Source organism: Notolepis coatsorum (assembly GCF_963971535.1).
Source record: "Notolepis coatsorum genome assembly, chromosome: 11".
Classification (NCBI taxonomy): Eukaryota; Metazoa; Chordata; class Actinopteri; order Aulopiformes; family Paralepididae; genus Notolepis; species Notolepis coatsorum.
The window spans coordinates 15,540,213-15,565,652 of record NC_140175.1 but is presented as its reverse complement, the minus strand read 5'-3'; the positions used below and the strand labels follow the sequence as shown (position 1 = coordinate 15,565,652).

At 43.9% G+C, this 25,440-nt stretch overlaps 1 protein-coding gene across 1 annotated transcript; it reads left to right on the top strand.

The window, feature by feature from the left end:
- Window positions 1-1,494: 1,494 nt before the first annotated feature.
- On the top strand, window positions 1,495-14,660 carry LOC311236354 (TNF receptor-associated factor 2-like; the record flags this gene model as incomplete). Its single annotated transcript, XM_084324003.1, has 11 exons — window positions 1,495-1,682; window positions 2,629-2,707; window positions 2,911-3,009; window positions 4,564-4,725; window positions 7,021-7,095; window positions 7,324-7,398; window positions 8,285-8,737; window positions 9,497-9,664; window positions 11,818-11,995; window positions 13,274-13,422; window positions 14,442-14,660. The coding sequence occupies 11 exons, from the start codon at window positions 1,495-1,497 to the stop codon at window positions 14,658-14,660; spliced, it is 1,845 nt and encodes a 614-aa protein (XP_084180129.1).
- Window positions 14,661-25,440: the final 10,780 nt, after the last annotated feature.

The following is a 25,440-nucleotide window of genomic DNA, read 5'->3' as shown; positions in this document are numbered from 1 at the left end:
GTTGTTGTTGTTGTTGTTGCTTGTTGTCTGTGTTTCTCACACAGGTGATATTGCGATTTGAAGGAAGGCGATGTTGTGTTTTCGAAGTGAACGATAATGTCAGCAGAACTTGTCGGTCCAGCAAAGGGGGGGCTATAGAGTCCTGCTATAGTATAGCAAGTCTGTATTGCTAAATTGGTTTGATACCTGTTTATTTACATGATCGTAGCCTCAGTGAACTGTTGCATCAAAAGGGCTATAGCCTATAAAATCCAGACCCTGACAACCTTACTGTGTTTTAATTAAATGGTGGACGAGGTGGACCTGATGATCCATGCTTTCCTCTTGTGTTTTGACATGGATATATGCTGCTCACCATGCCTTCCTCTTGTGTTTTGACATGGATATATGCTGCTCATGCCTTCCTCTTGTGTTTTGACATGGATATATGCTGCTCTTCATGCCTTCCTCTTGTGTTTTGACATGGATATATGCTGCTCTTCATGCCTTCCTCTTGTGTTTTGACAGATATGCTCGTCATGTCTTCCTCTTGTGTTTTGACATGGATATATGCTGCTCATGCCTTCCTCTTGTGTTTTGACATGGATATATGCTGCTCATCATGCCTTCCTCTTGTGTTTTGACATGGATATATGCTGCTCATCATATCTTCCTCTTGTGTTTTGACATGGATATATGCTGCTCATATCTTCCTCTTGTGTTTTGACATGGATATATGCTGCTCATGTCTTCCTCTTGTGTTTTGACATGGATATGCTGCTCATGTCTTCCTCTTGTGTTTTGACATGGATATATGCTCATCATGCCTTCCTCTTGTGTTTTGACATGGATATATGCTGCTCATGCCTTCCTCTTGTGTTTTGACATGGATATGCTGCTCATCATGCCATACTCTTGTGTTTTGACATGGATATATACTCATCATGCCTTCTTCTTGTGTTTTGACATGGATATATACTCATCATGCCTTCCTCTTGTGTTTTGACATGGATATATGCTGCTCTTCATGCCTTCCTCTTGTGTTTTGACATGGATATATGCTACTCATCATGCCTTCCTCTTGTGTTTTGACATGGATATATGCTGCTCATCATGCCTTCCTCTTGTGTTTTGACATGGATATATGCTACTCATCATGCCTTCCTCTTGTGTTTTGACATGGATATATGCTGCTCATGCCTTCCTCTTGTGTTTTGACATGGATATATGCTGCTCATGCCTTCCTCTTGTGTTTTGACATGGATATATGCTGCTCATGCCTTCCTCTTGTGTTTTGACATGGATATGCTGCTCATCATGCCATACTCTTGTGTTTTGACATGGATATATACTCATCATGCCTTCTTCTTGTGTTTTGACATGGATATATACTCATCATGCCTTCCTCTTGTGTTTTGACATGGATATATGCTGCTCTTCATGCCTTCCTCTTGTGTTTTGACATGGATATATGCTGCTCTCTGCTGCCAGGTCTGACGCGTGAACAGACACACTATGGCCACGCAAGAACCCTCCCCTCCGTCGTCGATGGAGAGCAACAAACCTGGCTTCCCCAAGAAGATACTGGCCAACAAGCTGGAGGACAAACACCTGTGCAACTGCTGTCACAATATCCTCCGAAGACCGTTCCAAGCCCAGTGTGGACATCGCTTCTGTTGCTATTGCTTCAACAGGACTGTGAGGTGAGAGGAGGAGATGTGTTTTGGACACTGCATTGACGCTTGTGTAGAGATTCAAGGAACTGTGTTTTTTGGCTACGTTCACACTGCAAGCCTTTAGTGATCAATTATGTTTTGTTTGGCTGTTGACATTATATATATATATATTTTTTTTAAATGTGGCCAGGATCAGATTCCAGTGTGAACCGGTCGCGCTCCTGAACTGACCCGCATGCGCAAATGAACAATAAAGAAGTCAATCTAGAGAGTGACGTAAAAGTTGCATGAAAGTCGCATGACTTGTTCAGACCAAGGTCGCACTGCAAGAAGTCAGAGACCAGTATCTTATTTAGGACCATATTATGAAAGTGGCCCCGAATCAGATGTGATTTGTGCCGTTCACACTGCTGTGAAAGTTAAGTTAAGTTAAGTTAAGTTATTTATTTATCTTTTACCCAGGGACAGACAGTGCACATTAATCAACATCTTCAGTTTCCACATCAATGTAAATGTGCTAGAATTAGCTAATGAGCTAGTTTACATCTGTAGTCTGCCTACCATGCATGTCTTTATGGTGTGGGAGGAAACCAGAGTACCTGGAGGAAGCGCACGCAAACACGGGGAGATCATGCAAACTCCACACAGAAAGGCCCCCTGCATGGGGTTCGAACACAGGACCTTCTTGCTGTGAGGCAGCAGTGCTAACCACTGAGCCACCGTGCCGGTCAGATCTGAGTCCCGTTGGGCCACTGTCGCCTGCAGTGTGAACGTATAGCCTTATACATGTTCTCATATCTGGTATTCTCACAACTGAGATTAGAACTATGCATCTTGGACTTCGACTGGAAAATATTTAGGGATGTTCGATATTGGCTTTTTTTTACCGATATCCGATATACCGTTATTGTCCAACTCTTAATTTCTTAATTAACATCGGACATCCCTAATTTAAATACATTTCCTCTTGCAGTAATGGTCCTCAGAAATGCAATGCTTGCATTAAAGAAGATATTTTTGAAGAGCCTACATCAATTCTCAAGCAAGGATGTGTGAGTATGACCCTGTTTACTTGAGACAAAAAAAATTGCAAACTTTCTACCCGCGGTTTCTCTCGCTGTGTGCGATGCAACGCTCCCATGTTATTTAGAGCGTATGCAAACACGTGTCTCTCCCCGACATGAATAATGCATACGGGAAGTACATGTACCTTTCACAGAGACACACGCTAATGTCTTCGTCTTACTCTCTGTAGGCTTTTCCAGACAATGCAGCACGACGGGAAGTGGAGAACCTCTGCGCTGTTTGTATCAATGAAGGCTGCACGTGGAAAGGCAACATTAAAGAGTATGAGGTATGTTGACGTCTGATCTATCTGTCTGTCTGTCTGTCTGTCTGTCTGTCTGTCTGTCTGTCTGTCTGTCTGATCTGTCTGTCTGTCTGTCTGTCTGTCTGTCTGTCTGTCTGTCTGTCTGTCTGTCTGTCTGTCTGTCTGTCTGTCTGTCTGTCTGTCTGTCTGTCTGTCTGTCTGTCTGTCTGTCTGTCTGTCTGTCTGTCTGTCTGTCTGTCTGTCTGTCTGTCTATCTATCTATCTGTCTGTCTGTCTGTCTGCCTGTCTGTCTGTCTGTCTGCCTGTCTGTCTGTCTGTCTGTCTGTCTGTCTGTCTGTCTGTCTGTCCATCAGTCTTTCCATAGTATCTATCTATATATCTATCTATGATCAAACGGACTGATTCATTGACTAGAGGGGGCAGCCCTAGTCTTAATAATAATAATAATAATACTATTATATTAATACTCTAGACAACTTAAAGGTGTCCAATGGAGTGTTTGACCACTAGTTGATGTAACTAACAGCGCTAACAGCTAACGCTAGTGGAGCACGCAAATGTAAAGCATTAATCCTGAACGTTACTGTACATCACTGATGCTTGAAATGTGTGAACTTAGTGAAACAACACGGCAAACGTACAAAACGTTGCTGCCATGTAACGTCTCCGGTCTCGTCTTTCTTCATCTTTCTTTTCTGTTCTCCCAGCTGTTGACAGACTGTTAGCTAGAGCGCTGTACCCAGCATGCCGTTCAGTGGTGTAACAGTTAATAGGGTTGCCTCTCAATACACTACACAGTGTAGTTGCTGGTAAAAACATGGGATTTTATTTTTGAGACAAAACAATAATCGCATAAACTATTTAAAAAAATTATTGAACAACTATTAAAATATTCAAAAATCAATGTCCATCCCTAGTAAACGTGCTTCAATTTGATTGGCCTATATTATGGTCTTCCTCGAAATCTAACAAGCTAACTGCCTGTCAATCAAAGGAGGTCTGACTCATTACAACTTCATCAAAACTGAAAGTGAAAGTGAAACCGATGGTCCAGTACTATATATAAACATGCGAGAGCGAAGAAAACGGCAGAAATGGACTTTTCAGTTTGTAGACTATAGAAGCAACAGAAAACGTTGGAGACTCCGTTGGATACCTTTTAATATTGACAGAATATGACAAAATATTTTTCTTAAGCTTAATTTTTAATTGTGGGAAGCATGTTTACCAGATGCTTCTCCTTCACACGACTCAATTCATCGATTGCATGCATTGCTAAAATATTTCAAAGCACAACAGCATAATTTCATAATAAAAGCACAACAGCATAATTTCATAATAAAAGCACCTCCCACAATTTGCACATCAATAAATGCATTAATAAATGAATAAATGTAAAACATATTGCAGCCACTGTGACATAGATATTGCACTCTTTCATTTTGACATCAATATAAATTAGATATATGGTTGATCCCTAACGTGTGTGTGTGTGGACGCCTCATAGAGCGGGGAGCCTGGCGTGTGCAGCTAAGTGCCGTGAGCCGCTCTCACCTCTCACCGCTCTGTTCCCTGCAGCAGTGCCACGAGGGGAAGTGTGAGTTCATGATCATCCCCTGCCCCTCCTGCAAGGAGCGGATACGCTTCAACGAGCAGGAGCGCCACAACGAGCGGGAGTGTCCAGAGAGGACGCTCAACTGCAAGTACTGCAAGGAGCCCTTCCACTTCAAGAACATCAAGGTTAGGAATTATTCATATACCACTCACACCAGCATAGCAGAGAGAAACACTTCTTTGTGTTCTTGTTCCAGTAGAGACATAGTAGAAAAACACTCTGTGTTCTTCCAGTAGAACCATAGCAGAGATACACAGTTGTCTGTGTTGTTGTGTCAGTAGAAACATAGCAGAGAAACACTTGTTTGTGTTGTTGTTGTTGTGTCAGTAGAAACATAGCAGAGAAACACTTGTTTGTGTTGTTGTTGTTGTTGTTGTTGTTGTTGTGTCAGTAGAAACATAGCAGAGAAACACTTGTTTGTGTTGTTGTTGTTGTGTCAGTAGAAACATAGCAGAGAAACACTTGTTTGTGTTGTTGTTGTTGTTGTTTCAGTAGAAACATAACAGAGAAACACTTGTTTGTGTTGTTGTTGTTGTTTCAGTAGAAACATAGCAGAGAAACACCTCTCTGTGTTGTTGTTGTTTCAGTAGAAACATAGCAGAGAAACACTTGTTTGTGTTGTTGTTGTTTCAGTAGAAACATAGCAGAGAAACACCTCTCTGTGTTGTTGTTGTTCCAGTAGAAACATAGCAGAGAAACACCTCTCTGTTGTTGTTGTTGTTTCAGTAGAAACATAGCAGAGAAACACTTGTTTGTGTTGTTGTTGTTTCAGTAGAAACATAGCAAGAAACACCTCTCTGTGTTGTTGTTGTTGTTCCAGTAGAAACATATCAGAAAAACACCTCTCTGTGTAGTTCCAGTAGAAACATAGCAGAGAAACACCTCTCTGTGTTGTTGTTGTTTCAGTAGAAACATAGCAAGAAACACCTCTCTGTGTTGTTGTTGTTCCAGTAGAAACATATCAGAAAAACACCTCTCTGTGTTCTTGTTCCAGTAGAAACATAGCAGAGAAACACCTCTCTGTGTTGTTGTTGTTCCAGTAGAAACATAGCAGAGAAACACCTCTCTGTGTTGTTGTTGCAGTAGAAACATAGCAGAGAAACACCTCTCTGTGTTGTTGTTGTTCCAGTAGAAACATAGCAGAGAAACACCTCTCTGTGTTGTTGTTGTTCCAGTAGAAACATAGCAGAGAAACACCTCTCTGTGTTGTTGTTGTTCCAGTAGAAACATAGCAGAGAAACACCTCTCTGTGTTGTTGTTGTTCCAGTAGAAACATAGCAGAGAAACACCTCTCTGTGTTGTTGTTGTTCCAGTAGAAACATAGCAGAGAAACACCTCTCTGTGTTGTTGTTGTTCCAGTAGAAACATAGCAGAGAAACACCTCTCTGTGTTGTTGTTGTTCCAGTAGAAACATAGCAGAGAAACACCTCTCTGTGTTGTTGTTGCAGTAGAAACATAGCAGAGAAACACCTCTCTGTGTTGTTGTTGCAGTAGAAACATAGCAGAGAAACACTTGTTTGTGTTGTTGTTGTTCCAGTAGAAACATAGCAGAGAAACACTTGTTTGTGTTGTTGTTGTTTCAGTAGAAACATAGCAAGAAACACCTCTCTGTGTTGTTGTTGTTGTTCCAGTAGAAACATATCAGAAAAACACCTCTCTGTGTAGTTCCAGTAGAAACATAGCACTTGTCGGTTTTCTTTAGGCACAAGATGAGATCTGTCCCAAGTACTTGAGATTGTAACTTGAGATTGTATAATATAGCATTGTATAGCAGTGTACATAAAGACCCAGTGCCTCATCCGTAGCTAACAGTGTACTGCACTACCACAGGACCTACCATGCTCTGTAAATAACTCATGTACAGATACCGACTTTGTTTACTTGTTTATTGCACAATGTCGCTCTATTGGTTGGATTCTTATTATATATTACTACTATTGTATTATGCACATCGTTGCGGGCAAGACTCCCTGCATTTCACTGTATGCCGTGACAAATAAAACTCTTGTATCTTGTATCTTGTATGATAAAACAAAGAAGTTCCAGGCACTCTTCATGTATAAGAAAGCTTTAATAAATCGCTTAGTTCATATTAGAACAATTTAAAAAACATGTTTCGGCCTCTCTATCGGCTTTCTCCAGGGCATACAAACAAACAAACAAATGAGTGAACTGAGCTATATAATCTAAAAGGAGGCTGTGCTAATGGCTCTATCAAGCTCAGGTGTGAGCACTTGGTGGTCAGCCTGAGGTCTAGCTGTCAGCTGTCATCTGTGAAGGCTGTTGTTGTTGTTGTTGTTGTTGTTGTTGTTGTTGTTGTTCCAGTAGAAACATAGCAAAGAAACACCTCTCTGTTGTTGTTGTTGTTGTTGTTCCAGTCAGAAACATAGCAGAGAGAAACCCTTGTCTCTCTTCTTCAGGCACATGATGAGATCTGTCCCAAGTACCCGATGATCTGTGAGGGCTGTGCCAAGAAGAAGATCCCCAGAGAGAAGGTACAGTAACGGCCGTATCCACTGAACACGCAGCAGAGAACACATGTCTTTATAACTGGAAACCTTTTTTCCCCCTCTAATACTTGAAAATAGGACAGCGTCTAAAAATACCTATGCTAATAGGAACATTTTAGGCAGCATATTATGTTTGAGGTCGTTTTTTTCCCACAGTGATGATTAGTTAACAGCGTTTTTGTTTCTTCTCCCCCTTCATTTCTTCTTCCCTAGTATGTGGACCATATTAAGTTCTGTAGCAAGTTCAGAACTCCATGTCGGTTCCATGTCGTGGGCTGTGATATGTCTGTAAGTATAGCCTCATTAATGTCTCCTAAAAACACACACATTTAGTGTCGGACAGACACACACGGACATGTACACACAGATAGAGGAACAGACACACACGGACATGTACACACAGCTAGAGGAACAGACACACATGGACATGTACACACAGCTAGAGGAACAGACACACATGGACATGTACACACAGCTAGCAGAACAGACACACACAGACATGTACACACAGCTAGAGGAACAGACACACAAACATGTACACAAAGCTAGAGGAACAGACACACACGGACATGTACACACAGCTAGAGGAACAGACACACACGGACATGTACACACAGCTAGCGGAACAGACACACAAACATGTACACACAGCTAGAGGAACACACACACATAAACATGTACACACAGCTAGAGCAACACACACACATAGACATGTACACACAGCTAGACAAACAGACACACACGGTGAAAGAACTAGTGATGCACCGATGTGAAAATTGTGGCCGATACCGATAACCGATATTAATATTGCTGTTCTGGCCGATACCGATATTTACCGATGTCGATATCTCTGTATAGAAAACACTTTTTTATGATAATCAAATAAAGAGCTATTTTCCAAAACGCATTTTTTTTTTTTTTTTTACTTTTGTAACTTATTTTTGGAAATTATTACTGATATTTTGGAACTATTTAAGACCAAAACATGTAAAAAAATAAAACATATATATATATTTTTTTATATCTGCCCTATCTTGATATCGGACCGATACCGATGTGTAAAAAAAATGACCATATCGTCCGATATCATATCGGCGGCCGATATATCGTGCATCACTAGAAAGAACCTAACGTTCCCCCGACGTTCCCCCCCCCCCCCCCCCCCCCCTGGAAGGTGGAGAAGGAGAAGATCCACGACCACGAGCGCGCCTGCGCCTACGAGCACCTGAACCTGCTGCTGCATTACATCTTGGGCATGAAGGTGAGCATGGAGGGCCTGCAGCCGCAGGGTCTGGAGCTGGCCGGGCACAGGCTGCTGGAGCTCCACCAGTCCCTCCGGGAGCTCGAGGCCAGGGTCTCCCAGCTCGGCACCACCACCTCGTCTGGGCCTCCCGTGCAGGGGGCCACTGCCGCCATCGCCTCCTCCTCCTCCTCCTCCTCCTCCGCTGTCGCCTCCTCTTCCTCCTCCTCCTCCTCCTCCTCCTCCGGCCCTCCCGGTCCCCCCGCTCCGCTGCTGCTGCCCCCGCCCCCCACGCTCATGGTTCCCACCCTCTCCACCTCCTTCACGCCGCTGCCCAGCTCCGTGGGGGCGGCCCTGGAGCTCCAGCTGCACAGCGAGAAGACCAAGGTGCACGCTCGCTTTAAATAAACAACTCACTGCAGCACCCACTTTACCCACTTTACCCACTTTACCCACTTTACCCACTTTACCCACTTTACCCACTTTACCCACTTTACCCACTTTACCCACTTTACCCACTTTACCCACTTTACCCACTTTACCCACTTTAACACACTTTATATTTATTGGTAAAGAGATTTGCACTACAACTCATACCTCATTGCACCTTACCCTAAGTTGTACCTCATCCCATTTCTGCATTGTACTGTATATTGTATTGTAACTCAGTTACACATTTGTTCTACTCTGTATTGTATATTGTATACATAATAATAATAATAATAATAATAATAATAATAATAATAATAATAATAATAATAATAATAATAATAATAATAATGAATTCAATTTGTACCGCACTTTATATTTGTGAAAATCTCAAAGTGCTACAGGAGATAAAGATAAAAAGTTAAATGAATAAAACAATTAAAATGAATAAAACAACCAATGAAATGGAAGAACATAAAAAAATATATAATAATAATAATAAAATGAATAGAAGTAAAAAATAAAAGCATATATTGTGTATATTGGACACTTTTGTTTACACTTTTTTTTATGTACTTTTGACTCTCTATTTTATACTTTATCTATTTTCTATCTCGCACACTCTCAGGAGCAAAACAGAAAAAAGCATTTCATATAAAAGTATTCCGTATTTTTGTATGACAACTAATAAAGAAACGTGAAACTTGAACCTTGCAGGTGGCCGAGCTGGGCCGCCGGTGCACCGACCTGGAGGTGAAGGCCGGCACGTTCGAGAACGTGGTGTGTGTCCTCAACCGGGAGGTGGAGAGGTTCGCCACCACCATGGAGGCCGGCAACCGCCAGCACCGGCTGGACCAGGACAAGATCGAGGCGCTCAGTAACAAGGTGAGGAACACTGGTGGTGGGGCACTTAGAGGAACACTGGTGGTGGGGCACTTAGAGGAACACTGGTGGTGGGGCACTTAGAGGAACACTGGTGGTGGGGCACTTAGAGGAACACTGGTGGTGGGGCACTTAGAGGAACACTGGTGGTGGGGCACTTAGAGGAACACTGGTGGTGGGGCACTTAGAGGAACACTGGTGGTGGGGCACTTAGAGGAACACTGGTGGTGGGGCACTTAGAGGAACACTGGTGGTGGGGCACTTAGAGGAACACTGGTGGTGGTGGGGCACTTAGAGGAACACCACGCCGACATGATGGGAGGTTCACTTACCGTCTGTCTCCAGAGTCCAACGAGAACATTGTATACCTATTTCTTTTCGTTCAGTGGAAAGCTATTCGGCCGCGAACTACTCTAGCCTAGCCTAGCTTAGCTAGCTTGATTGATTGATTGATTGATTGAATTGATTGATTGATTGAAGCTTAGCTTAGCTTAGCTTAGCTTAGCTTAACACAAATGAATGGAAGTGGATACAGAGTGGCTAGCCTAGCTTAGCACAAATTAATGGAAACGGATACGGAGTGGCTAGCCTAGCTTAGCACAAATTAATGGAAACGGATACGGAGTGGCTAGCCTAGCTTAGCACAAATGAATGGAAACGGATACGGAGTGGCTAGCCTAGCTTAGCACAAATTAATGGAAACAGATACGGCGTGGCTAGCCTAGCTTAGCACAAATTAATGGAAACGGATACGGAGTGGCTAGCCTAGCTTAGCACAAATTAATGAAAACAGATACGGAGTGGCTAGCCTAGCTTAGCACAAATGAATGGAAGCGGATACAGAGTGGCTAGCCTAGCTTAGCACAAATGAATGGAAACGGATACGGAGTGGCTAGCCTAGCTTAAAACTCTGGAAGAGGTGTTTTTGACCGATGCCTAGGCTAGCCATTCCGTATCCGCTTCCATTCATTTGTGCTAAGCTATAGGCTAGCTTGCAGCCAGGTAGCTTTCTACCGAAGGCACAGAGAGGAGATTGGTATCTATCTTCTTGTCTCTCTCTGGAGAAGACAGTGAGCGCATTTCTCACAATGCGTGTTCCTTTATTTATTACCCTGGTTATCCGGAGGTTCCCAGTTCGATTCCCGCTCCTCCCGGGCAGCGTGTCGAAATGTCCTTGAGCAAGACACCTAACAACCCCTAACTGCTCCTTGCATGGTTGCCGTCGGTGTGTGAATGTGTGAGTGAATGGGTAAAATGTGAGGAACAAATTGTAAAGCGCTTTGGATAAAAGCTGTTATATAAATGCAGCCATTTGCCATTTATTTACCATTTACATACAGTAATATTGAATAAATGCACAGAATTGATTTACATTGTGTGATTATTACCATACTGTATGTTCCCCGTGTTAACACTTCCTTTGGTCAATCCTCCATCCGGTACTTTTAAGGACTCTATCGCAGAGTAGTTTACACACACCTGCAACTGTCACCCAGCCTTTCAACTGTAATAATGGGTCTGTTCTGCTTCATGTATTACATACCGTGTCATTTGATTTGGTTGTTTGTTTGATGTGTGTTTTAATTATTTCCCTTTACCTCTGTGATGTATGTATCGTATCGTCTGCATATAATTCTATTTTATTTGTTTTTATTTTATTTATACCTTTAATATTAAATTTAATTACATTTTATTGTCCCCTTTCCCTGTTACTAGTGATGCACCGATGTGAAAATTGTGGCCGATACCGATAACTGGTATTAATATTGCTGTTCTGGCCGATACCGATATTTACCGATGTCAATATCTCTGTATAGAAAACACTTTTTTATGATAATCACGAGGTCCTAGTGGAGAAGCCCCAGCCCCAGCTATTTTCCAAAACGCATTTATTTTTACTTTTGTAATTTATTTTCAGAAATGACTGATATTTTTAAACAATTTAAGACCAAAACATGTAAAAGAAAAAGTTAAAAAAAATTTAAACATTTCCTTTTATTATAATCTGCCCTATTTTGATATCGGACCGATACCGATGTGTAAAAAAAATTACCATATCGGCCGATATTATATCGGCGGCCGATATATCGTGCATCACTACCTGGTACCCTTCGAGAGGCCCTTGTATCTTGTAACGCCTCGTCTTTGCGTCCCAGGTGCGGCAGCTGGAGCGGACGGTGGGCCTGAAGGACCTGACGGTGGCCGAGATGGAGGGCCGGCTGAGGGAGATGTCCGCCACCACGTTCGACGGCGTCTTCGTCTGGAGGATCTCCGACTTCTCCAAGAAGAGGCAGGACGCCGTCGCCGGCCGAGCCCCGGCCATGTTCTCCCCCGGTAACGTCCTAAACACGGGAAAACAACATGCTTGCGGTTCTCTAGTTGCGGTCAGGGGCGTCGTTCTGGTATGGCAAGGTATGGCACTCGCCATACCTTGGCAAATAAAAATTAATTTAAAAAAAATATATATATTTTTAATTTTTTTTTTTTATTACAATTTTTTATGTTGATTTAGAATTCGAATGTCAACATTATGAACGAAGCTTCGAACTATTTGGTACAGCCCTAGCATGTTTTGATATTGTCAATTATCTCACTTTTACTAGGTGACTTTTACTGTGACTAACTGAAATATGCCCCAAAAAAAAGGAAAATGGACATAGGGATGTTTTTTTATCAAAGGGCAGCAGAGACAAGTGATACAGGGACACAGGTAAGGTCTGGCTTAGTGATTATAATAGTGCAGTTCAGCATTCAGTAACCCATACTTTTTGTGAATGTGTTTTTGATACTACATTCTGTTGAACATACACCTCAAAACCGTACCTAAGGAAAATTGGCTCAATTGCAAGAAAAGTAATAGACAGTTATGATATTACATTCTGCATAATTCGTATGCAAAATATTGTGGTTCCCTGCTTTAGTCTGTTGACACATTTCTATACTAAAAATGCTTGTGTAGTCCTGTGTCATACCTAAATGTCATATAACTGAATTGTATAGAAACAACTCACCAAAAGTGACTATTGCACAACTGATTTGACAAAAAGAATCCAACTAGGGGGGGAAACACCCCCTTCACCCGTCCCCCCCCTCCCTCCTCGCCATACCTTGCCTTTTACTGAAACGACGCCACTGGTTGCGGTGCTGAGTCGCAGCTAGTGGGTGGTCCGGAGAGAAGGGGTGGTCTGGACTCTGGAGGAGAGGGGTGGTCCGCAGGGGAGGGGTGGTCCGCAGGGGAGGGGTGGTCTGGAGGGGAGCTGTGCAATAAAGAAGGACATTTGCTGTGATTTCCTACAACTTAAATACATTAAGTACAGTGTATAAGGTTCCACGGTAGTTTATCGTTTAATGTTGAACACGAAAACACACACACACACGCACACACACACACACACACACACACACACACACACACACACACACACACACACACACACACACACACACACACACACACACACACACACACACACACACACACACACACACACACACACACACACACACACACACACACACGCGCGCGCACACGCACACACACGTACACACACCCACACAGTAAATATGTCAGTAAACATGTCTCTAAGCTGCGTCGTCTGTTCTCCCCCGCAGCGTTCTACACCAGTAAATATGGCTACAAGATGTGTCTGCGGATCTACCTGAACGGGGACGGGACCGGGCGTGGCAGCCACTTGTCCCTGTTCTTCGTGGTGATGAGGGGGCTGAGTGACGCCCTGCTGAAGTGGCCCTTCAACCAGAAGGTAAAGGAACAGGACATAATGGCGACACCTAGTGGGCGGTAGTGGAGGTGTACTGGATGTGACTCAGATCAGTTTTTCCTTCATGACAGTGTGAACCCACATGGAATCTGATCTTTTCAATTCTGATTTGGTGCCACTTTCATAATGTGTTCCTGAATCAGATACGGGTCACATTTTCATTTGCAATGCGACCTCAGATGGCGCGGTCAACACTAGTCACCGTCGGGTTAGCTCGGCAGCGATTGTGTGCCATTTTTGTTATTGTGTTTATTTTTAGTACTTTTTTTTATAGAAACGACGCTGGCATCGACAAAATATGATCGCCAGTCACTGATTGATTTAAACCCCGGCCTGAAAGAAGGGTTTTTAACAACACTTTTTGCCAAAACTGGCCACCGGAGATTCGGCGCGACAACAAAGACAATGGCGGTGTGACCAATACGAAAACACAGAGGATGCAGAAGTGGAATTAAATAAGAAGAGACTGAAAGGTTCTCCTTACCGGCCAAGAATCCTGTCAAGCCTGCTGGCAAACGTCCGTAGCATGGAGAACAAGATGGACGATCTCCGGGGAGAGGGTTCACTTTGACATTGTAACATTATGTGTTTCATGGAGACATGGCTCAAAGCAACCACTCCAGACCACGTAATATCTCCGCCGGACTCCTTCTCAGTCTTTCGAGCGGATCGCACAGAACAATCCGGCAAGAGCGTTGGAGGAGGATTATGTCTTCTGACCAATAAAAAACTGGGTCAATCCGAAGGAAATAAAAATTCCTGTCCCGTTCATGCTCGCCGGACCTAGAGCATTTATCGCTTCAATGTCGCCCGTTTCACCTCCCCAGAGAATTCACCGCCATTATCATGACGGCGGTGTACATGATCCCACCCCAAGCGGACACCACTAGGGCCCTGGCGGAGCTTCAAGGACATCTAATTAAACAACAGAACTCTGTCTCTCTCCCTACCTCTCTCTCTCTCTCTCTCTCCCTCTCCCTCTCTCCCTCTCTCGCCCCCAGGTGACTCTGATGCTGCTGGACCAGAGCAACAGGGAACACATCATCGACGCCTTCCGGCCCGACGTCACCTCCTCCTCCTTCCAGAGGCCCGTGAGCGAGATGAACATCGCCAGCGGCTGTCCGCTCTTCTGCCCGCTCTCCAAGCTCGACGCCAAGAACTCCTACATCCGCGACGACACCATCTTCATCAAGGCCATCGTGGACCTCACCGGCCTCTAGGGGCATGGTCCGACCGCGTAAAGGGCGGCAGGGGTTTTTAGGGCGTCTGGGTCATTCAGGCTCCATTTCGGCTCGACTATCGGTCCCTTCTTTAAGGGCTCCATTCGGGCTCCCGGTCGTCGCCCCCCTGCGGCCGCGGGGATACAGACACGCTTGCTGCCGTACGCTGCGCGCGTGCGGCTCCAGTTGCGCTCTCGGTGGCAGCGTTGTACCAGGTGGTCTCCGAGAGAGAGAGAGAGAGAGAGAGAGAGAGAGAGAGAGGGGGCGCTTTTGCTGTCGCTCGACATTTATGGGCGCAGTGATTTCTTGATTTGTGATATTGTTTTGGACCCCACGACACGACTCCCCCCCCCCCCCCCCTAAGTAGCTTAAACTACTAGCTTAAACCTCACACTATTGCTCTGCACATCCATTGAAAGACAGACACAGACACCATAGCGCAGCGTGGTCTGAGTAAGGGAGCGTAGGAACGGAACTGGAGATATTGAATTTGACGGTAAAAGAAGCAGTTGGAAAGAGCGGGGGAAAGGCGTCTTTCTATCTCATCTTTCATTTGTTTATCTCTTTATTTTGATAATGTGTGAGGGTCTTTCAGAACACGGGTGGTAGCTGTTAGAATATAGCTACAGGAACGTGGTCTTGTTGTCGTGTCGGTAGTCGACTGCTGGCAGGCTGCTTTATAGTAGAATTAGTCTGTGGCTTGATGCAGGGTATTCGCTTTTTCTCGCTGATTTGATCGTGGATATTGTGAGCTTCTCAATGCCATTGTTGAGTAAATTTGCATTGACAAACGTGGAGTTATGTTATGAATAAGATTACGGGCATTCGTTTGCCTTTTTGCGCAAAGTGCATGCAGCTAAGAGTTAATTGGCCTCTTTTTTAAGTGTAGAGTTGTTCTTTATTTCCATCGAGCTTCACACTCGAACGTCCCCCTTGTTTGTCGATAGAACTTGTTAGTGAATCAACCATCCGTGATGGTGGACATTGCCTGCATTGTCTTTTGGATCCAGGCATTTTTACGTGTGACGTTACTAAGTGTACGTGTGTTCCTGTTGACCTGCCTCGAGCCCCGCCACCCTCTTTCCTTCTACCCTCTACCCGCTGTGACCTCCGCAAAAAAACAAAGTCCGTCCGAGAGGGACGCGACGGTCGCGATCGGGAGGATCAAAGAAGAGAGGGGGCGGGGCTCGAGATAGGCCTGTTAGGGGTTTGGGTGGGAGGGGCGGGGGTGGGGGGTGGGGGGGGATTGCGATTGGTGGTCCGGTACATCTGTGGAAGATACAGTGGAGTTATCAGGGTTACGGAGGAGGCAGGAGGTGCCAATCAAGCCCGATGGCGTAAGACCCACACGTGTTGTTTTCTTTGTCTCTCGACAGAAATGCACAAAGCTGGCGTTTTCCCCAGGAAACACATCTCAAAACACACACACTACTGTGCCCCACCACAGATGGGAGGTTAATACAGGTTCCATGAACTGAAAGGAATTGCTTTGTTCCTCGTTTTTTCCCGTTCCATATATACAGTGCGTAATGTCTTTCTGCTGCTCTAAAGATATAGAATACCGATGTGAATCGAATATATATATATACGCCGACGACGACGCAACCGTTATGTCCGAGTCGGAAGGCTTCGTCGAGGAGGTTCGCCGCCCGAGCGGGGCGGGGCGGGGCGGGGCGACCACACGAAAGAGTTACGTGATACTTTGTCGTCGTTGACCCCCTTGCAGATCGATGTTCGACGCGACCCTAGGTGACGTCTGACCTCCGGGGGGTCCTAGTCAAGTTGACAACACGACGTTGTTGTTTTTCCCCCCGACAAAGCGCCACGAATCAAAAACGTCCGAAAGGCTACAGTTTCGCTAGAGTATTATCCGAATACCTGAGATGTTTCTGTAGTTCTCGTACGTGTCCACCAGAGACCGCTCTCTCTCCTACTTAACTTGGCACGCATGCTCTGGTTGTGCAGCCCCACACTGGCCTGTTTTGAAACCAGCCTGAACCTGAGACCTCTCTGTGCATGGGAGGGCTCAATTCACATTCACTGTGGAGCCTCACGAGCGGTCCTACCCCCCTGGACCGATTGTGAATGCAATTTATTTGTATTTGTTTTGGATGAATATAAATAATTATATTATACTTTATTATTATAAATATTATTATTATTATTATTATTATTATTATTATTATTATTATTATTATTATTATTATTATTATTATTATTATTATTATTATTACTATTATGTTATATCTCGCTCCGCTTCTGTTTTTCGACAGGACAGAGGCAGGCGCCTAAATATATATATATATTATATATTCATATCGATTTATAAATATGTAGCTTTGATATCATGATGTTGAACTATTCAATATATTGATGTTAGCATACATTGTTATTGATAAACATAGTATTACTGAATACCTTATTAATTATATATCTATATACCAACTTTTTGTTTGTTAGGGTGGTTTGGAGCAGGCCAGGGCGACCCCCCCCCCCCGTTGGGAACACGAAAGATTCACCCATTTTGCTTACATAGTGCAATAGATGCGTATATATTTGTCCCACCTTGGTTTCGATTTCGACGACCGCAACGCCTTGCTTTTTTTTCTCGAAGGGTTAACCGAGATCACGTTCGACTGATTTGTCGCCACTTTGTTTACATTACTCATAATGATCCTTGTCGTCTTATTATAGCTTGAGGGATGGGGAACCGCGAAACCCGTTTCGGAGAGATTGAGAAGGAAGCGATGACACTTTGCTTGTCATCGCGCCTGGCGGCGTAGAGACCACAGGCCTGGCAGTGTAGAGACCACAGGCCTGGCAGTGTAGAGACCACAGGCCTGGCGGTGTAGAGACTACAGGCCTGGCAGTGTAGAGACCACAGGCCTGGCGGTGTAGAGACCACAGGCCTGGCGGTGTAGAGACCACAGGCCTGGCGGTGTAGAGACCACAGGCCTGGCAGTGTAGAGACCACAGGCCTGGCGGTGTAGAGACCACAGGCCTGGCAGTGTAGAGACCACAGGCCTGGCAGTGTAGAGACCACAGGCCTGGCGGTGTAGAGACCACAGGCCTGGCAGTGTAGAGACTACAGGCCTGGCAGTGTAGAGACCACAGGCCTGGCAGTGTAGAGACCACAGGCCTCTATATCCGGTTACGTCTTTAGCCCCGTAAGACTTCTCCCGGTCCCCTCACAATACATTGAGTTAGCAACTTTCCCCCTGTCAATTAAACAATTTTTTTTTTTTTTATAAGTATTTTTATTGCACATTACTTTAGTTACATTCCATATTGATGCACACATGCAATATTTTTTTTCTTGTTCAAAAACAATTGTCCAGCGGCATATAACAAAAAATATTCAAAGTAAGAATAAACATTCTCTTTCTTTTGGCGGGTCCATACATACATATAAACAGGATAGTTAAATAAGCTAGATTTTTGCTGGGAAATAAAAGAAAAAAGAGACAAAAAAATAAAAAAAATAATAAACAGAGCATTAGAAAAAGGCCAAAAGCCAAGACACAACAGCGACTATACCTTCAGTTCAGACATTACTGTTGTATGAGTGACCTTTTGAACCAATTAAACAACTTTATCGTAATTTTTTTAAAGGTTTTTGGGCTGTATTTCATGTAAAAAGGTTTACCGTTAGAGTTAGCCACATTAGCATTTAGCTCCTGCCTAAATCCAATACATGAATCTGTTAGATATATGGGGCATGATGAAATGAGACGTATAACTCAATTAGTATCGACGTGTGGCATCTGTTAGTTAGTTAGACCCACGTTTGATATTCTGGAAAGAAAAAAAGTGACGATAAAGTTGTTGTAATTGGCGGGGGGAGAAAAGTCGCTAAACTCAATGTATTGTGAGGGGGACCGGAAGAAGTGTACGACGGGGCTAAAGACGTAACCGGATATGACGCCCCCAAGTGGAGGATAGACCGCACTGCCAGATCTAGGAAGCGCGGGTCAGAATCCGCTCGGTGGGTTACAGCTTACAGGCTCATTTGATTCGACGTGAACATTTTCACAGCGGGGGGAAAACACTCATCCTATAAGCTACAGTATATATAAGTGAAACTACTATACATTTATCACATTTTATTCTCCCTTTTTATACTTTAAAACCCTCGAGTATCTATTCTTGTATTGTGCCAAAATGAAATATTACCTCCATATACTAACCTGTTGTATTGCAAGTTGTAATTTGTATTCTATGCTAAGAAGAAAAAAAAATATGGTGCCAAATATACTTAGAGGTTTATGGCGTGTGTGTGTGTGTGTGTGTGTGTATGTGTGTGTGTGTGCGTGCGTGTGTGTATGTATATATTATGTTTGTTCCATCCTAATATGATGCATGGGTCACTTTTGTAACCACCTAGACTGATGGAGATATGGTAAATTAGTATGTTCCACAAAGCATCTCCTCCAGTAAACATACCCTCCCTAGGTTTTTTTGAATGTAAGCTTTAATGCAGTTGTTCTCACTACCCCCCTGCCCCCCCCCGAGAACACCATAGCAGTTCTTGTATAGCGACGTTCTTGTATAGCGATGTTCTGTATTATAGCGATGTGATGCGGTCGGATCAAATGGACTTTATTTGTGCACTTTTATGAGCTCTTTGTGGAAACAGGGTACTTTGTCTAGTGATTTATATACCTTGAAATCAGAGCCATATACATTTTTATGTTCATCATTGATGTACTACGTTACATGGACATGCAGTATGTAATAAAGTTTCGAGATTTCAAGCTTGTTGACAATTCTTCCCTCTTGAAAATGTTATTAAAAAAAAGCAGAGTTTTCCGCAATTCATATTTTCGCCTGCGGAGGGCGCTGCCGCTCACTATTTAGCCTGGTCACAATCCCTGATGCCCAAACGCCTTCTATCCTATTCTGTAATCTTATAGCAGGGATCACTCTCTAGCCAGTTACTGTCACTGTACACAGTAGATGGAAACAGCTTGTGTTTGAGAATCTAAGAGGAAAATACCGTCCCTGACCTACCTTTTTCTTTTTACAGCTAAACCGGCAATGCAACCAAAAGGGTTTGAAATGTACTTCTGCCAGTAAGTAGAGAGTAAAGCGGATTTATAAGGCAATCCTGTCCCTTAAACTCCACGGTTAAAAGAGCATTTATTCGTAATGATGCAAATGAAAAGTGGAGTAATTTCCTGCGGCTGTTCCTAATCGTCCCTGTAATGGCTTCCTCTGTCTGGGCCTCACCTCAGATGCTCTCCTCGCTGCCATGTTTGCCGGAGAGCAGCGGCGGCTCTGTGAGTCAGTGGAACCAGGCTGGCGGAGCGGAGCGGAGTCTGTCCCGGAGGATGTGGTGCAAGAAGAGCTGGTGTTCTCCCAGTCATCAGTTCTCCCAGCTCTCCAAGTTATCAGCTCTCCCAGTCATCAGTTCTCCCAGCTCTCCCAGTCATCAGGTCTCCCAGTCATCAGTTCTCCCAGTCATCAGCTCTCCCAGTCATCAGGTCTCCCAGTCATCAGGTCTCCCAGTCATCAGGTCTCCCAGTCATCAGTCTCCCAGTCATCAGTTCTCCCAGTCATCAGTTCTCCCAGTCATCAGGTCTCCCAGTCATCAGGTCTCCCAGTCATCAGGTCTCCCAGTCATCAGTCTCCCAGTCATCAGTTCTCCCAGTCATCAGGTCTCCCAGTCATCAGCTCTCCCAGTCATCAGCCTCCCAGTCATCAGCCTCCCAGTCATCAGCCTCCCAGTCATCAGCCTCCCAGTCATCAGGTCTACCAGTCATCAGTTCTCCCAGTCATCAGTCTCCCAGTCATCAGCCTCCCAGTCATCAGCCTCCCAGTCATCAGCCTCCCAGTCATCAGGTCTACCAGTCATCAGTTCTCCCAGTCATCAGCTCTCCCAGTCATCAGCTCTCCCAGTCATCAGCCTCCCAGTCATCAGGTCTCCCAGTCATCAGGTCTCCCAGTCATCAGCCTCCCAGTCATCAGCCTCCCAGTCATCAGCCTCCCAGTCATCAGGCCTCCCAGCTCTCCCAGTCATCAGGTCTCCCAGTCATCAGCTCTCCCAGTCATCAGCCTCCCAGTCATCAGCTCTCCCAGTCATCAGCTCTCCCAGTCATCAGTCTCCCAGTCATCAGGTCTCCCAGTCATCAGTCTCCCAGTCATCAGGTCTCCCAGTCATCAGGTCTCCCAGTCATCAGGTCTCCCAGTCATCAGTTCTCCCAGTCATCAGTTCTCCCAGTCATCAGCCTCCCAGTCATCAGGTCTCCCAGTCATCAGCTCTCCCAGTCATCAGCCTCCCAGTCATCAGGTCTCCCAGTCATCAGCCTCCCAGTCATCAGCCTCCCAGTCATCAGGCCTCCCAGTCATCAGCCTCCCAGTCATCAGCCTCCCAGTCATCAGGCCTCCCAGTCATCAGGTCTCCCAGTCATCAGCCTCCCAGTCATCAGCCTCCCAGTCATCAGGTCTCCCAGTCATCAGGCCTCCCAGTCATCAGGTCTCCCAGTCATCAGCTCTCCCAGTCATCAGCCTCCCAGGTCTCCCAGTCATCAGTCTCCCAGTCATCAGGTCTCCCAGCTCAAAAGACCCAGAGTCTAGCTCTCTGGCGCACGGCACAGATGGCACAGAATAACCAAGTCTACTGTACATTTAATTTAGTTTACATTTAGACATTTAGCCAACGCTTTTATCCAAAGTGACTTACAGATTGTGAGCAGGAGGGGTACATCTCTGACAGCTGAGGGTAAAATAGTGTCAAACTTGAGTGTCACACTAGGATTATAGACACATTAGCATGATAGGCACAGTATTAGTATACGTATAGTAGCATAGTAGTAAGGTACATCATAGTAAAAGACAGTAAGACGTTTTTAATTTTCTTTATTATTTTTATTTCAGATATTGTTTGAAGAGGTGTGTTTTTAGTCGACGGTGGGAAAATCGTCCGTGTTTCATCTGTCCTGAGTCTAGGCACTTTACAATGTTGGTTGCTGTGATAAGATAAGATTAGATATTCCTTTATTGATCCCCTAGGGGAAATTCAGGCGTCATAGCAGCATGAGGGAGCGGAGGTACAGGTGGTAAAAAAGCAGTGTAAACAATATAACAAATCAATATAATTAACTCTGGCATGTGCATATGGGCAACAAGGTGCGATATGACGGTATCTATGCCCTCTTAGTTATATTTGCCCTACAATAAATAGTTACAATATATAATATAACAATCCAATAATCTAAATCTAATCTAATATAAATCAAAAAAAATAAATGCTGAATGCTAAATATATGCAATATATAATCTAATCATCTAAATAGAATCTAATATATAATCTAAAAATGCTTAAATGCTAAATATATTATTTGATGAAGTATACAGTATTCACATAAGGTGCGGTATATACACATAAGGTAGTATATTGTCCTTTTAGGTTCCTAGTAGGCCTAGTTGGATTGTTGCGTTGGTGATTCTGTACTAGCGACATCTGCTATAGGTTAAGGTTCCTATGCCACATTATGACCCCGAATACCAGTCTGCCGTCTCCCCTCATCCACTACGACTCCACAGCCAAGCAGACGTCGTCCTGTAGGTCTACATTCTGGCCTCAGCTTGAGACACCATCATGTGCCTAAAGAAAGCATCGTGGCTAGATATCACTCTGATATTTCAGCTCATGACTCATGAATTCTTCCAGTTACATTAATTTCCAGGATGAATCAGTCATTTTATTTAATAGAAGAATATTATTTTATTGTCAATGTACACAAGGCAATTTAAAGTTACACATACACACAGTCCTCATATCCCTCCTAGTTACATGTACACACCGTCCTCATCTCCCTCCTAGTTACACATACACACAGTCCTCATATCCCTCCTAGTTACACATACACAGTCTTCATATCCCTCCTAGTTACACATACACACAGTCCTCATATCCCTCCTAGTTACACATACACAGTCTTCATATCCCTCCTAGTTACACATACACAGTCCTCATCTCCCTCCTAGTTACATGTACACACCGTCCTCATCTCCCTCCTAGTTACACATACACACAGTCCTCATATCCCTCCTAGTTACACATACACACAGTCCTCATATCCCTCCTAGTTACACATACACACAGTCCTCATATCCCTCCTAGTTACACATACACAACACAGTCCTCATCTCCCTCATAGTTACACATATACACACAGTCCTCATATCCCTCATAGTTACACATACACAGTCCTCATCTCCCTCCTAGTTACATGTACACACCGTCCTCATCTCCCTCCTAGTTACACATACACACAGTCCTCATCTCCCTCCTAGTTACACACACACACAGTCCTCATATCCCTCCTAGTTACACACACACAGTCCTCATATCCCTCCTAGTTACATATACACAGTCCTCATATCCCTCCTAGTTACACATACACACAGTCCTCATATCCCTCATAGTTACACATATACACACAGTCCTCATCTCCCTCCTAGTTACACACACACACAGTCCTCATATCCCTCCTAGTTACACACACACAGTCCTCATATCCCTCCTAGTTACATATACACAGTCCTCATATCCCTCCTAGTTACATATACACAACACAGTCCTCATATCCCTCCTAGTTACACATATACACACAGTCCTCATATCCCTCCTAGTTACACATATACACACAGTCCTCATATCCCTCCTAGTTACACATATACACACAGTCCTCATATCCCTCCTAGTTACACATATACACACAGTCCTCATATCCCTCCTTGTTACACATAGTCCTCATATCCCTCCTAGTTACACACAGTCCTCATATCCCTCCTAGTTACACACAGTTCTCATATCCCTCCTAGTTACACACAGTCCCCCACACACATGCATTTAATCAGAAAGGTCAGAGTGCAGGGTCACCTGCAGTGCAGTGTCCCTGGAGCAGTTCTAGGGGTTCAGTGCCTTGCTCAAGGGCACTTAGGCAGGATGGTGGGCACTGTATACCCACTGTAAACCCTTCAGTCACCAGCTGACAGCTGGAATGCACCCTCCTGTCTGAGATGGGGGGTGGAACCAGCGACCTTTTGGTTACTGGCCGGCCGGCCTCTTGACCTCTAGGCCATCCTGCCTCCCCCTCTACCTTTAGTTCGTAATGACCTCTTGACCTCTAGGCCATCCTGCCTCCCCCTCTACCTTTAGTTCCTAATGGTTTCTCTTCAGCAGTTTTGTGTAAATAAAAGTATTCCACCTGGTCGTGAGGAGGACATCTTAACTTTGGTTAGCTAAAATCAATTAGAAATATGCTAAAATATATAATATATAGGGATGGCCGATATTATCGGCCGATATTGGCATAAAAATGTGATGTCAGAAAATATCGGTATCGGTTTTCAAATTAATTAATAATTTTTTTTTTACATTTATTTAACCTTTATTTACCCAGGCAAGCAAGTAAGAACAGATTATTATTTTATTTATTGTCAAAGTATTGCATAATGTTGTGTTAATTACACGACAAGAGATATGTAATGTTAATTACCTGAAATTATTCCGTTTTTTTGGGGGGGGGGGGGGGGGGGGGGGACACCCTGCATATATCGGTATCGGTTGATATCGGTATCGGAAATTAAGAGTTGGACAATATCGGTATATCGGTATTGGTAAAAAAGCCAATATCGAGCATCCCTAATAATATATATACAGTATATGTGCTAACATCAAATATAAATATTTACAGCGTTTCCCCACATTTACATTTAGTCAGTTAGATGACGCCTTTATCCAAAGCGACTTACAAGTTCTGTACAACAAGTCAGCAGGAAGGGTAGGGAACAACTCTGGCAGCTAAGGGTAAGTAAGATTGTTCGTCAAACAGTGTTGAACTTGGGTGCTACAGTCTTGAGTGCATAGTAGTGTAGACATATTAGCATAGTAGGTAGTAATATAGACATATTAGCATAGTAGGTAGTAATATAGGCACGGTAGATTCCTTAGTAGCAAAGTGCATAACAGTAAAAGACGAAGGTTCGTTTTTTCTCCTTTTAGTGAGCGATGAGCGACATAATAATATAATATAATAATGCAGGACCTGTCGCAGAGGTCTTTAATAATGATGGAAGCATTAGACGTAGTGTTGATTGTTTAAGAGATTATAAAAAGGAATTATGTGTCTGTGTTTAGTTTGACTTTTTTCCTAACTGAAGGCAGTGCCTGCACCAGTAAAGGTCAGGGTTGTTGAATCCCTGACATATTGTCACCCAGAGGCTACTCATTCATACAGTTTCCCTTTTCCCCTCTCAAATATGATCATTACGTAACTCAACATGTGTCCCACTTACATTTATTAGACGGAATGACTCCCGGAGCGGCCATTCATAGGGGGGGTGGCTCTCGCTAACGAGGACTCTGATTGGTTTCCAGGGAAGCTGTGATGTCACACATTGCCCCCTGCATTCTTTGCAGGTCAGAGGTCATTCTTGATTGAACTAGAATTGGACTGCTTAGAAAAAAGAAAAAAAAAAAAAAAGTTTTAGACAAACGTCTTGGTAGAGGAACGTTCCAGTATAACTTTGGGACACATCACCAAATTTGTTTAGTTATTTTGCATAATCTCACACTCATCCCAAAACTGTTCTGCACACATTACTTTAGTTTTGACTGTTATTGAGAGTAAATGAGTTTGAATAGGGCCACCAGTGAATTCATCGGGGACACTGAATCATTGTGTTAATTACAGCTCAATTAAATAATGTTAAGGTAACAGTCCCTATAAGACAAGGTATTGCTATTCTTTCCATCTACATCATTTCATGG